General features: G+C 51.9%; 1 protein-coding gene across 6 annotated transcripts in view; it reads left to right on the top strand.

The window, feature by feature from the left end:
- Positions 1 to 14,710, top strand: part of ppp1r13ba (protein phosphatase 1, regulatory subunit 13Ba) — a 65,622-nt gene that overhangs the window by 7,765 nt on the left and 43,147 nt on the right. For 2 of the 6 annotated variants that reach the window (XM_064323627.1, XM_064323616.1), the window contains exon 1: positions 10,751 to 11,021. The exons of 2 other annotated variants lie outside the window; for them this stretch is intronic. In XM_064323627.1, the coding sequence (XP_064179697.1) occupies positions 10,884 to 11,021 (138 nt within the window). In that variant the 5' untranslated portion in view covers positions 10,751 to 10,883. Of the gene's footprint in view, positions 1 to 2,721; positions 2,744 to 10,750; positions 11,022 to 14,710 lie in introns of those variants that run through there. 2 more of the 6 variants (XM_064323639.1, XM_064323640.1) reach the window with 2 other exon arrangements.

The raw sequence follows: 14,710 nt of genomic DNA, 5'->3' as shown, positions 1-14,710 counted from the left end.
GGGACCGAAAGGCCGTAATCCCAGCATGCCTGGGGAAAGTGCTCAGGGTCTCGGCCGGTGACGCACAAACATCACAACCTCCTGATCTTCCACTCAGGCTCCCGGTAATACCGCTCTGGAAAGAGCACCTCCCACTCAAACAAGGATTTCCCTGTGGCTGTTTAACTTGCGCTAAATGGCTTTTGCGAAGTGTCCCATTTTTCTGTCGCTATAATTAGCAATGCAACAGGTTTCAGTTCAAAATGACACAAGTGCCTAACGTCCAATCCACTAAAGTACATTTTAGATTAAGCTCATTTGTATTTTTTTTTCACAGCGTTTGGCGTAAAATGGGAGGGTGTTTGTTTACTATTTAGTGTTATACACTCCGAGTTATCCTTTGAGAATTTCTTCCCATGAATTACACATAATTTTTCTCAGTAAAGGGTTGTATCGAAAATTGTATATTTGCTTGTTCGTTTAGAGGTTTGTTTATAAAGAGGCCGGTATCATTTATACCCCTCACAAAATAATATCCTGCTCAAATGCATCGCCCACTTAAACGGCTAGCTTGAGTGTAGCCCTTTATCCCTCAGCTCTTTGTATTTTTCAGCAGTTTAATCCTGCTTTACTGATGGGTGTGTCTTAAGATCCCGGTTTTGTTAAAAACATGCTGTTCTCATTACTCTGCTGGATCGTGACCCCCCTGGGTTGAGGAGCCCTGTCCTAGTGTGCACCTGTGCCAGCGGTGCTGTTTGCTTCTTGCTCGGCTGCCGCGGGGAGCGACTGAGGGGATTATGCGGGGGGGGGGCGTGTTTTCTGCCCCCGCCGAAGGTGGGAGCGGTCCTGTGAATTCCTCAGCAATTACACACCCCGGGTCAGCTGGAGCTCGAGGCGTGGAGACAGGGGGTCTCCCAGGCGAGAGGCCCTCGCTCGCAGAGACGCATATTTCACCTCCCGGCCCTCTTCCTTCTCCGCAGGTTATTTACTCTGCGCCGCCGAGAAAGTTTGCTTCTCCGGCGGCCCCTCAGAAACCGGCTCACGCTGGGAGAAACTGAGCTGCCCCAGTTTGGAGAGCACACTCTGGGGGGGGGGTTAGGGTGTTTCTGCTGCGGTCACTCATACAGGGAGACGCACGAGCCAGATTCACTGCGCTCTCCTCTACAATTCACATGCAGTGCCTTCATCAATTCTTAGAGAACCAGCCACATACTCCCGTAGTCCAAATGGATGGAGAGCCAGTAGTAGCACATTGCTACATGCTACAACATTGAAATGGAGTTGACCTTTTCACCCCGCTGCAGGGTCAGGAGAAGTTCGGCGTGGGGGGTGAGGTGAGTGTATTGCGGGCCCATGTACTATAAAAGAAAATAAACCCACTGTGACTCATACCTGTCATTCTTCACCCCTCCCCCACGCTCCGCTGAGCCCGAATGGCCACCGTCCGCACCCAGTTTCTGCCCACCGTAGCGCTGCTGCTCACTCACAGCTCATCTGGAGGAGGGAGGGGCCCGCAGCGTGGGCGGATCTGGCTCCAGCAGCCTTGGATGGAGGATAAATATTAGCGCTGCCTATAGAACAGGGACAGCCAGAGCCTTGTTGTGTCAGGTGGGTTCTGTGAGGGCTTCAGGCGATGTGTGTGTGCTCAATAGCAGGGGGTTTGTTTATTTCTGTTCCTCTTATCTCAGAAGGTCAAGTCAGTATTCCACATTCAGCGCTGAGTCATAAAGGTACCCTGAGAACCAATACTTTTGGAATAAAGCACAGTGAAATAAGTTATGATTTGAAAAGAACTGTATTTGGAGCGTGGGTGGGCATTGTGAGCTGTTTGTAGCTGTTAGGGCTCAGGGTGCCCAGTGTTGTCCACGTGTTTGTGGCCACACATGAAGCCGTGAGCTCTCACAGGGGTGGGAAAGGAAGCTGCTGAGCAGAAAGAGGCCTGATCTCTCCCTGCTCTGTGGGCAGGAGCAGGAGCCTGCTGTCCCCGCTGTGCACTGCTCTCTCTGGGCCTTTCCAGTTCTGACACACATTCGCTCTGCCGCCCTATCAGGGGAGGCGTCCGGCACAACACGTGCTGAGCGAGAACGGGCCGAGCAGTTCTGTCTGCCTCAGGAGAAAAACGAAACCCAGCCGAAGCGTAGAAACGCAGACGCGAGGCATGCCGATGGCGATAACGGAATGGGGTGAGGCTTCTGAGAAGAGAGGGTGTGCGGTGGGGTGTTGTGAAACATCGGGCTACGCTCCGTGCGGCTCGCGCTCCTTCCTCATTCCCCGCGCTCTCCGGTGTTACTCCGGGTTAATGTGTGACCGCGGAGGCCGCAGCCCCGCCGGAGTCAGGCAGGAGGGCTGGGCCTCGGGCCTGTGCTCGGGGTGTGTCGGAGCCCCCCCCCCCCCCCGCCAGAGAAGCCCAGGAATCCGTCAGCGCAGAGCGGACAGAGCGCAGGCGGGCTGAGGGATAAGTAATGTGTTTACCCGCTCGTCCCGCGCGTTAGCCCGCGGGTAAATTTAGCCCTCCCGATAAATCGTCCGGCGGCGCAGCGCGGCGCTTTGATTTACGCGCGCGGCCCGAGCCCGAGCGCGGGCCCGCCACCCCTGCCCGTCAGCGCCGAGGACGCCGACGCCGTCGACGGACGCAGAACGCAGCGGCCGCCGAGAGCAGCGGCTGGGATTCCGGAGAGTTCCGCCGAAAAACGCAGAGCGCGGGTCCGCCGCTGCACGCCGCCCGTCTCCGCAGAACCACGCCGAGGCACTCGGGCTCTGTGAGGTAGGACCGGGACCGGGACCGGGACCGCACAGCGGTCAGGTTTGTGTTTCTGTGAGGGACAGAGCTCTCTTTGAGCTTCGTGCCTTGCGTTTGACGTGCTGTGAAGGCTGTCAGGGAAGTGATGTTGTGGTGAACCGGTAGCATCCTGGGATTTAGGGCATTTCTGCTGTTTTTGTGTTGGTAATATTGAAATGTACTATGCATTATACTCGTCAAATTTTCTGACAGTTTTCCAAATTTTTCTGTTGGGGTGGATATGTTCAGTCCATGTGGTTCAAATTTTTTATTGTTTGCATGAATAAAATGACCACATTGCACTGTACTTCCCCACACATCGCAGTTGAATGTATAGTTCATTTTTGTCTTTTCCGAATCGGTCGCATTGTTGTGCTCCAGAGCTCTGCAGATGTACTGAGTGATTAAAAAGGGAGTTTTCCCTGCTTTTTTACTCAGTAACTGCAGCCAGCCACAGTCCTGTCACCATGACAGAAATTTCAATACAGCCATGTGTAAAAATGCAGAAAATGCTCTGGGACAGCAGACTTAATGAACAGTAAATATTTCTATGCTGATGTGTGGTTGCGTTCCCTTAATTGTGAGAGAGCTGCCCTGGGATGTGGTGCTTTTGTGTGAACTGTGACAGTAAACCGCCAGCCTGACTGGGACACAAGAGCGAGTCAGCCTAGGTCACAAACGTAACCTCTGGTGTGTGTACAGCATTTTAAACAGGGCTCTGCTCTGCGTTTCAGACAGGGCTGTGCACAGTTTCAGACCAGGGTGTGCTTAGCATTTCAGACAGGGCTGTACACAATGTTTCAGACAGGGCTGTGCATAGTGTTTCAGACAGGGCTGTGCATAGTGTTTCAGACAGGGCTGTGCAAAGTGTTTCAGACAGGGCTGTGCATAGTGTTTCAGACAGTGCTGTGCATAGTGTTTCAGACAGGGCTGTGCACTGCATTTCAGACAGGGCTGTGCGTAGTGTTTCAGACGGGGCTGTGCATAGTGTTTCAGACGGGGCTGTGCACAGAGTTTCAGACAGGGCTGTGCACTGCATTTCAGACAGGGCTGTGCACAGAGTTTCAGACAGGGCTGTGCACAGTTTCAGACCAGGGTGTGTTTAGCGTTTCAGACAGGGCTGTGCACTGCATTTCAGACAGGGCTGTGCAAAGTGTTTCAGACAGGGCTGTGCATAATGTTTCAGACAGTGCTGTGCATAGTGTTTCAGACGGGGCTGTGCAAATTGTTTCAGACAGCGCTGTGCACAGAGTTTCAGACAGGGCTGTGCACTGTGCCACTGCCTCGTCGCTCTGAAGTGGGTCCTGTAAATAGGCGGTGTGACGCAGTTTTTATCTTCAGTCAGCGCTGAGCATGATGGGAGAGAGACGAGCTGAGGAGTCTGTACCGTGCGCATCGGGAGAAACCGCCAACGCTGATTGACATCTGTGTTTTTAAGATTGACACCTATAAATCCTTCTGAGGTACAGAGGGAGGCAAGATGACACATTTGTGTGGACTGTGAAAAGATTGCTGTAAGCCATTTTAGTCTCCATAATACTTAGCTTTTATTCCACACGTTGCAGACACAGTCTACCGTAGGTGTGAGCAGAAAGCTCTCTTCATTTGCTGTTCATTGGCCTTTGGTCTTTGTTGATGATCTGTAGCATTTTCAAAATTCAGTATTTTCAGCCTAACCCATTCGTGTTTCAGACATCTCTATTAAAGCAAGATGTTCTGCAGACTGAAGTACAGTAAATCCCATGGCTGATTCCCATACAGTTTTATGTGGCGTGCTCTATAATGGGTGGGATCCATTTAAGGCGCTGCAACAAATCACAACAAGAGTGCTAATGCACTCCAAGGAAATTTTTAAGATTCCTTTATATGAGCCTTACAAAGCCGAGACTTAGATGACTTGTCATTTTAGAGACAATTATGTAATGGGGTGGAGTCGGCCATTACTCAAACCAGTGCACTTTATTGCTGCTAGTTCTGTACATAGTCTGCCAAACCCGCTAAAGAAGAGTCTGTTTATGTGCAATTTTCTTTTTTATGGACAACAATGAGTACTGATTTAAAATCATGGGGGTGAAGAGGACAGATCTTCAGGTGGCGGCCCAGAGCGGAGCAGGTATCTGTGGTACGTTCCTCCAGGTGTGAGGGGGTGAGACGAGGCCTCTCTCAGGGGTCGGCGCTAACGCTGCCCGGCTGCTGCGAGCTCGGCCGGGGGCCCCCCCGTGATCTGTGGGGGCTCACTTCTGCGCTGCCCGCTCTGACAGAGGACAGGGCTTTTACTTTCTGTGTCACGCTAAACGACGGCCCAGAGAAGAGGGCCAGACGTTACGGGCGTGTGAAAGTGACATCGGGAACATTCGTACGTCACGTTTCGAGTGAAGCGGTGGACCCTCGGTCGCTGAAGGGGGCTGATCTGGCGCAGTGTTGCCCACGTTCATCGGGTCAGAGAATCCAGGGCCAGCTCAGAAGAACAGAACATTGGACTAATGAGAACAGGCCCATAAACCACATTCACATGAATTGTGTTCATAAAACAAAACAATAAAAAGGCTTTTTTTATGTTGTTGATGGAGCTTAGTAACAGTGTGGTTTGTCTGGCAGCCAAATGAATGGTGACAAAGGCTGTGTCTGCCTCTTCTGATTGGCTGTAATTAGATTCTTTAGTCAACCCAGATCTAGAATGGCTCAACTTTATTTCATTCAAAAACGAAGCATCATCACTGCACTCTACTTCACTACACATAAAGGGCAGGGGTGGCCAGTTCCATTCCTGTCGGGCTGGTATATGTGTGCAGGCTTTCATTGTCACCAGTTACACTGGCCAGATTAGATAATTAGCTGAATATACTTATGCAGGTTTAACCATAGATTAAACTGCAATGTGACATTTCATATTGAGATGCAAGGCAGTCTTCAGCTGTCATTAATTAAGAGCAGAAGTTGGTATGAAATCCACAGACAGATGTGGGCCTCCTTGGACATCCCCGTAGGGTCTTAGGAAGGGCAGGATGTCCACCGGCCACAGTGGCTGGTGTATCCCAGAATTCACCAGCCAAGTTCACTGTTTTACTAGAAAAGCTATTTAGAATAGAATAGAGTAGGACCTCCAAGTGTTGGGTGGTTACCTTGCAAAGTTGCTGGTGGAGTAGACATACTTACCGGCCACAAATTTGGTTTGGTGGTTGGTGTTAATTTTGGTCTTAGGGTGGGTTCATTTTGCTGGTGTGTAAACTATGAGGCCTGGTCTAACAGCCCTGGCCCAGCAGAGCCACAGGGGATGCTGGTTTGTGTTATTATTCAGCACTTAATCCAGCTGATGCTGCTGAAACACAACTCACCTCACCTGGCTCCTTGGGCCTCGATTGGTTGCTGATGTTATGGTGAAGGCAAAAACCAGCAGACCCTGTGACTCCCCATTGCCAGGGCTTGCTGTAAGGGGCTCTCATCCGCGGGATGTTTCTGTGTCCCACGCAGAAGTGGCCAGGCCTTATTGCATGGATAATGCCTCTTCCCATTTCGGCACAACTCCATTACCTGGAGCCTGCAGGGAGGAGAGGAGCTCCCTTCAGCAGGGGAAATTCACTCCGCACTCATCTGTTTACTCTGAGAAATGGAGCGAGCGAGCGTCTGGGAGACGGAAGGCGTTGCCAAGCGCGCCCCTGCCAACAGCGACCCCCCACTCATCTCTTATATCAAAGATGAGCTGTAGACGGGGGGGGGGGGATTAACAGGAGTACGCTCGCTGTGACGCTGACGCTTCCTGAATCCTAATTCCTCATGAGGAGGGTTTTTCCCCACATCCCGTACAGTCGGGGGCCAGATGCAGCCTTTGATTTTGCCTGCCGCATGTCTGTGGAGGCAGGGACTAGTCAGTGTCTGCCTAAGCATGGGGGCGGGGTCCCTCGGGTGGGGGGAGGGGGGGGGGGGGCCTCTTACACACCTGGCCAGGAACCTGCACATAGTCTCTCTGAGCTTGCCTCTTAAGTAGACCTGAAAGAGGCACCAGCTTGATGTAATCTTGTTTGATTACTTCTGAAGCTTTGAGTTTTTTTTTTCTTTTTCCCCCGTTTCATTATATATCACTCATCTTCTCTTAATGTACCCTCCTCCTGCTGGATTGTCATCTTGGAATGGGGGACCTGTTGAAATATGAATGATTTCCATCATAAGAGCTTTGAGTCAGGGATGACATGACTGTGCTTTACAGGGGGATAGCTGCGGTGTCCGTTACTGAGCTCCATCTGCCTCCATCATCATCAGACTTGAGGAAGAAACAGACTTCCACACAGCGTAAATCCTCCGCTGATAGGACTTCAGAAGTCAGATCTGTCTTTGTTATTCCAGGTGCAAACCTGTGGCCCCTCTCCCCTCCTGTGTAAATCCTCCGGGCTGTTTGAGGCTGTCCAGCCGCGGTAATGTGCAGAAGATGGAGTGCGCTGTTTACCACTCTTACCCCCGCTTTCCCAGCCCAGGAACGGGCCTCTGCCCGGGGCGAAGACGCATGTTTCTGTGGACGCAGCAGTTGCCATAGACACCTTATTGACCGCTCTGTACAGGAGAGAAAAAGGCAGTGAATCAGCTGCCTGCCTGCTCGGTGCCCCGTTGCATTGTGGGAGCCCGCGTCTGACCCGAACACCGCAGCTCTGTTTGCCAGCCAAGTTACAACGTTATCTGGCTTTGGGCTCTTTTATCGCGGCTGCGGCTATTTTTGCGCAGTGGCGGTTGGACGCTGAGGTCAGGGCTGTGGGTGAAGCGCGGGGCGCTGTTTCTTTTTTGTTGGCGGACCTTGGCGCTCCACGCGGTCAACATGGCCCCTTTCCTGGTTGAACACGGCCCCGGCCCGGAGGTCGCGACCTTCAGGTGTGGGCTGCTTTGGCAGGTTCTCACAGAGACAGCTCTGTGTGATGACTAACCGGGCTCTGGCCTCTCAGTTAATAAGTGATGTTTCCAGGCATTATCAACACCAGAGCTTAAAGGAGCCCTGTTTGTGCCCCCTGATTTATGGCTCGGAGGCGTGGGAGGAGTACGTGGCAGTCAGAACGAGGCTCTGCTGGAAATTACAGGAGCACCGCGAGCTTTGGCTGAGAGCACAAAGGGGGGTCTAGGGGGGTTGGGGAGGGACGATGAGGAGGTCGGGTGGGATTCTCACCCTTGCAGTCCCCCTGTCTGTTCCCCCTCCACCAGATTTTAAATCTGCTGTGGATCACGGACAGCAAGGGGCAGTTTTTCTTGTGTGGCAGGTCAGTTGACTCTCATCACCTTGCGTTAGCTCCAGGGACCATAAAGCTGACAGGGTTTTTACTGGTGAACCCTGAATGATGTGCAGCCGCCCTTTAAAAAACTGGAATCGGCTGTGTCTCTCCGGTCTCACTGTTCACTTAACCAAACTTTGCTCTTCTGTTCTGTTCTATCCTGGGAGTAGAATTTTCAAGTGCATTTTGAGGTTTTCAGAATTGAATTCATCCGGACATGGGATTGCACTACAGAAAACCAGAAGTAGGGGAAAAAATAACTACTTCAGAAAGTCTACTGGGTTTGTCTCTTGAAGTTTGCTGCTGTCATGCACCCTCTCAATCAACCCACTTCACTGGGCTGTCACACTCAAAACCCCTCAGAGGAGAAAGGGCTTCAGCTGAAAACCTCTGAGATGGACATCCATAATTGAAGCCCATCTACATTATTGAGAAAATGTGGGGTCCTGCATTTCTGTAGGCGCAGCAGGACGTGAGCTCGCTGCAGTCATTAAGCACCTTTAGAAACGGCGACATTCAACATTCATGAGAAGCCCGGGTGTAGCGGATTCCCATGGTTACCCAGTGGGAGGGGCTTATCTGAGGAAATATTTGTCCAGGAAATGTTTGGGGGAAGAAATGTTTTAATTAGCGGTGGAGTCTAAATGTTTTAATCAGCGCTGGAATCTGAATTCGGTTATGGTCGTGGACTAATAAGAGAGATCAGCTGGGGGCATGACCCGTCACTCATGCAGGTCTTGCGTTTTAACAGTTACATGTTCCCCGTGTTGCATTATGCCTCTGGGGCATTATTGGGGCTGACTGGGCGCGTGCAGTACATCACAATCTCAGCTGCAGAGCCGAGCCGTTTGTCTCCGAGGCACGCCGTGCTCGCTGATAACACGAGCGCTGCTCACTTCCTGTTCGGGAAGTTCTGTTTAAGGACAGGCCGTGCAGACTTGGTAGTCCGCACACGCATGCACAAACGCAAACACACACGTGCACGCCCGAAACCTGAGTTCGTGTTTGTGCGACCAGGAAGTTTTCACCGGTCGTAGTTTCAAATTCTGAGCTCTGTAACTGTTTCTGTCTCAGCGGGATGTTTGGTTTGCCTGGCAATGTGTCAAACGTCTTAAGGTCAGTTTGTTCAGTTATAAATGATGTGTTAATTGAAAACCAGGCCCTTTTCCTTCAGGTTATATTACAAAGGACAAGCAAGCTTTTGTTAGCCACCGCATTCTTTGGCTGACGTTTCATTCTTTTACACCTAATCAAAAGTTACCTGGAATTTACATTACTTTTTGAACTATTAAGGGCATGATTTTCTCCCTTAAGATAGTAGTTGTGGGTCTAAGTCAAGTACATAAGACCTGAGCTGCTGCTTGGGATGTTAATTCTTCTAGTATTTTTTAAACTTAGGTATCTTCCCTGATCACCACCCCCTCACTGTCCATTATCATGAGAAATATGTGAAACTGAAGGTTATCTGTGCATCTGTTTTTAAATGATACTATTTCACTTATGTGTAACATAAGTAATTTTGTGTAGCTTACCCCATTGTATTTGTGTAGCGTGGATTTAAGGTACAAGAGGAACATATTGTTGTGCTGTGTAAGCTCTACTGAAATGGATCATTGTGAGGGATGAAGAGGGGCATTGTCCTGCCCTTCCTCAGCTGCGCAGCTTGCTTCTTGTTTACCTTTGAAGTTTGAGCGGATTGTACTGTGCGGCGTAGGTCCTGTGCCCTGACAGGAGGGGGAGCTGCTCTGTCTGCTGGGACCACCTCACACAGAGAGTGTTAGCGCTTAGCGTCAGGGGTGTGAGAAGGAGAGCGTTAGCACTGAGCCTGAGGGGTGTGAGGCGGAGAGCTTTAGCCCTAAGCCTCAGGGGTGTGAGGCGGAGAGTATTAGCGCTTAGCGTTATGGGTGTGCGGAGGAGAGCATTAGCCCTAAGCCTCAGAGGTGTGAGGCAGAGAGCCTTAGCGCTTAGCATTAGGGGTGTGACGGGGAGTGTTAGCGCTTAGCATTAGGGGTGTGATGGGGTGTGTTAACGCTTAGCATTAGGGGTGTGACGGGGAGTGTTAGCGCTTAGCATCAGGGGTGTGAGGGGAGTGTTAGCGCTTAGCGTCAGGGGTGTAAGGGGAGTGTTAGCGCTTAGCGTCAGGGGTATGTGAGGGAGTGTTAGCGCTTAGCGTCAGGGGTAGAGGGGAGTGTTAGCGCTTAGCGTCAGGGGTTGAGGGAGTGTTAGCGCTAGCTAGGGTGTAGGGAGTGTTAGCGCTTAGCTAGGGGTATGACGGGGAGTGTTAGCGCTTAGCATCAGGGGTGTGAGGGGAGTGTTAGCGCTTAGCGTCAGGGGTATGAGGGGGAGTGTTAGCGCTTAGCGTCAGGGGTGTAAGGGGAGTGTTAGCGCTTAGCGTGAGGAGAGCATAAGCGATTAGCGCCAAGCTGAGGGGAGGAGCACTGAGCCGCATGAAGAGACTAGTTAGGAGGACTGAACAGGAGGCGCTGTAAGAGTGGAAGGGAGAGGAGGAGAGAGGAGGGGAGAGGTGGTCCTCCTATCAGCTGCTGTCTCTGCGCAGCCTGTGCTCTCTCATTAGGCACGTCTTATCTGCGGCCCGTCACCAGGGCGCCTGGGGAATCTCATCCTGGAGGGGGCCCGGTGACGCACCCCCTGCGCACGCTGCCCCCCCCCCACTCTCTCTCTTTCTCTCTGTCCTGGTTCCTGTGCTCTTTCATAGAGTCTCACTCCTCTGAGACACTGCCACAGGTCTCGCAGCTTTCTCTCTCTCTCTCTCTCTCTCTCTCTCTCTCTGGCCCGGCTCCCTCTCTCGCCTGCGTGTGCCCGCGCGCGCGCGTGTGTATGCATGTGTGTTGGGCGGGCGCCCCGATCGCAGCTGGATGAAGAAGTTCTTCGCCATGGTGCTGCACAGCCTGGCGAGCCTGTCCAAGGAGAGGCCGTGGCAGGCGGAGTCCCGCGGCCGCGCGCGGAGGAAGGAGGGCAGGAGGGGGCCGGCGCCGCCCCGCAGGGCTGCCAAGGTGAAGGGCTGGGGGCTCCGCTCCGCTCCCCCGCTCTGCTGCTGTGGGACTGGGGGGGGGGGGGGGGTCTGGACTCCTGCACATGTGTGTGGGTAGCGGGAGAGGTAGGGCTGTGTGTGTGTGTGAGATAGGGAGAGTGTGTGAGAGCTAGGGAGAGTGGATGTATGAGTATCTATGTGGCTGTTAGAGAAATGTGGTGTTGTGTGTGTGTTGCGTGTTGGCCATGCTGTGTGTGTGCCTGTGTGTGGTGTTGTCTGGTGTGTGTGTGCTTGCGTGTGTGTGTGTGTGTGTGTGTGTGTTTGTAAGGTCAGCAGTGCCGGTCTTTCTGCAGCAGTAGTGTCTTGCGATCATCACCTGCAACAGGTTGCTGGTGCGCCCGCAGTCTCTGGCTGCCGGCTGCTCTTTTGGGGGGACTCTTGAAGGAAGGAGGGAGTTTACAATGGACTGGGCTGGACTGAGACAAAGGGCCCAGTCCAGACTAACCTTTCCATTCAGAACCTGTCGGGTGCTGCTCACTGATAGCTCTTCTCAGAGTGGTCCTCTTAATTGTTATTGTTCCATTATTTGTTCCTTGCATTCCTCTCCAGATACTAGACTAAACAATGCCAGGGTCACAGATGATTTATTTAATCACGCTCAGATGTAATATAGTGCTTTATTAGATTGCATTTTGTGGACTGCGTTGTGTGATGCTGGAATGTATCTGATGTGGCGTGCTGTTGCTGCGGGTGTTCTCATTCAGGTTGTGTTCTGTGAAAGAGGGGATTAGGAAGCACGCCCTGTTTGTTCCACTCGCTCTTTTGTTCACGGTCCTAATCTGATTTCACCCCCAATGTTCCGGTCCTTTTCACCAGAGGGAGCTTTAATTCTGCCGCGTCTATATCACGCAAAAAGCTCACCCGCATCTGAAAATGCTAAATTGAGATTAAAACAAAAAAAAGATTAAAAGGCGGTTGTATCAGTGCTGAAAATCAATTTTATTGTATGCAGTAAGAAAATCTGCCCTTGGTGTGTGAAAGTTTTTTAAAACTTTGCAGTTGAGAGAAGTTGGCTGTTGTTTGACTGGCGTGGTTTAAGCCTTGGTTTTAAAGCTGTGTTTCTCATTAGCAGAATGCTTTGGTAATACGAAGTGAAACTGATCGCTGTACTGTTCCTGTTCCCCTCCTGATCCCCGCCCCCTCGTCTCCCTGCTCATTTAAAGTGCGTTATTCGATAAGAGCCTTTAAAGGCACCGGAATGTTATCCTAGAGCTCAGCTGTAATTGGCTGGATAGCGGAGCCCCCCCCCCCCCCGTGCGTGTTTACCCTGCGTCTGTGCCATGTTTACCCTCTTGATCCCGCCGCGTTTATCCTCGTGATTTCGGCGTATCCCCTTTCCCGCTCGGCGTGCGGCGGCCCCTGGGGAGCCCGCCTGGGTGTTCCTCGCGCCGCTCGCGCGGAGACGGATTCCCCCGTCTTCGAATTTGACTCCGGCTGATCTTCGCCGCGGTCGCCATGGGAATAGCGAGCGCCCGGGTGCCAGCAGTGCTGTTTGCTCTGGGCTCAGCTTTCCCCCCCCCCCTGTAAATCTGCGCTCTTATTGGGCAGATTTTCAGGAGCCCGGTGTCCCGTGGTTACGGTGGGGCCGGTTTGCTCTAGAATGTTCTGACAGCCAGGTCATTGTTGATGGGCTCTCGCGTTTGTTGCCAGTGGCTCGTGTGGTCTGAAAGATAGCTATTTTAATTTGCATGCGAGAGGTCGCATGTGAGGACCGCAGAGCCAGGATGGTGTAGTAGAGGAAGAGGTGTCCCAGAAGGCACCGTGGTATCGGACGGGATCGGTGTGCGTCTCGGCCCGTGGGATCTCCCTGTACAAACCGCTGCGGTTTCCACATGGATGACCTGTGGAGTGACCTGTGTTTGACACGGCTGTTTGTTCCTGTCCGCTTCGATCTGAGAGGCGCAGTCCCAGGTGAAGTGCTGTCTCCAGTTGGTGCTTTGTCATCACTACCTGCAGGAGCTACACTGAGTCTGCTCTGAGTTTGGTCACTGTTCACTACCTGCAGGAGCTACTCTGAGTCTGCTCTGAGTTTGATCACTGTTCACTACCTGCATGAGCTACACTGAGTCTGCTCTGAGTTTGGTCACTGTTCACTACCTGCATGAGCTACTCTGAGTCTGCTCTGAGTTTGGTCACTGTTCACTACCTGCAGGAGCTACTCTGAGTCTGCTCTGAGTTTGATCACTGTTCACTACCTGCAGAAGCTACACTGAGTCTGCTCTGAGTTTGGTCACTGTTCACTACTTGCATGAGCTACTCTGAGTCTGCTCTGAGTTTGATCACTGTTCACTGTCAGCATGAGCTACTCTGAGTCTGCTCTGAGTTTGGTCACTGTTCACTACCTGCAGGGGCTACACTGAGTCTGCTCTGAGTTTGGTCACTGTTCACTACCTGCAGAGCTACCTGAGTCTGCTCTGAGTTTGATCACCCTGTTCACTACCTGCAGAGCTACACTGAGTCTGCTCTGAGTTTGGTCACTGTTCACTACCTGCAGGGGCTACACTGAGTCTGCTCTGAGTTTGGTCACTGTTCACTACCTGCATGAGCTACTCTGAGTCTGCTCTGAGTTTGATCACCCTGTTCACTACCTGCAGGAGCTACACTGAGTCTGCTCTGAGTTTGGTCTCTGTTCACTACCTGCATGAGCTACTCTGAGTCTGCTCTGAGTTTGATCACTGTTCACTACCTGCAGAAGCTACACTGAGTCTGCTCTGAGTTTGGTCACTGTTCACTACCTGCATGAGCTACTCTGAGTCTGCTCTGAGTTTGATCACTGTTCACTACCTGCAGGAGCTACACTGAGTCTGCTCTGAGTTTGGTCACTGTTCACTACCTGCATGAGCTACTCTGAGTCTGCTCTGAGTTTGGTCACTGTTCACTACCTGCAGGAGCTACACTGAGTCTGCTCTGAGTTTGGTCACTGTTCACTACCTGCAGAAGCTACACTGAGTCTGCTCTGAGTTTGGTCACTGTTCACTACCTGCATGAGCTACTCTGAGTCTGCTCTGAGTTTGGTCACTGTTCACTACCTGCATGAGCTACTCTGAGTCTGCTCTGAGTTTGGTCACTGTTCACTACCTGCAGGGGCTACTCTGATGCTGCTCTGAGTTTGGTCACTGTTCACTGTCAGCATGAGCTACTCTGAGTCTGCTCTGAGTTTGATCACCCTGTTCACTACCTGCATGAGCTACTCTGAGTCTGCTCTGAGTTTGGTCACTGTTCACTACCTGCAGGGGCTACTCTGAGTCTGCTCTGAGTTTGTTTGATCACTGTTCACTACCTGCATGAGCTCCTGTTGGAACAGTGAAAGTATTGAAGTTCTGTGAGCACAGACCCACAGAGCCAAAAACGCTCTCTCCAGACTGGAGTCTGCACATTCCCACCCCCCCCCCCCCCCAGCACCAGCTGCCTGTGCTGTTACCTGATGTACTTGAGGGATATCTTTTTGCGTGTTTTGGTTAGGTCTTATCACAGACATGTGCTTATCCTTCTCCTCATATCTGGTAGTCAGAGCCTCTGCGGGTAAATAAATGGGTGGATGGGCTATAAGAGGAAGCTGGGACAGAAAGCCAGAGTGAGCTCTTATCTCCACTGAACTCTGGGTCTCCTGCAGTACTGCCAGTGTCCAGCCATTACTCCCGGACAACCAGG

The sequence above is a fragment of the Anguilla rostrata genome, chromosome 1 (genome assembly GCF_018555375.3).
Source record: "Anguilla rostrata isolate EN2019 chromosome 1, ASM1855537v3, whole genome shotgun sequence".
Classification (NCBI taxonomy): Eukaryota; Metazoa; Chordata; class Actinopteri; order Anguilliformes; family Anguillidae; genus Anguilla; species Anguilla rostrata.
This window is presented reverse-complemented; position numbering and strand designations above follow the sequence as displayed.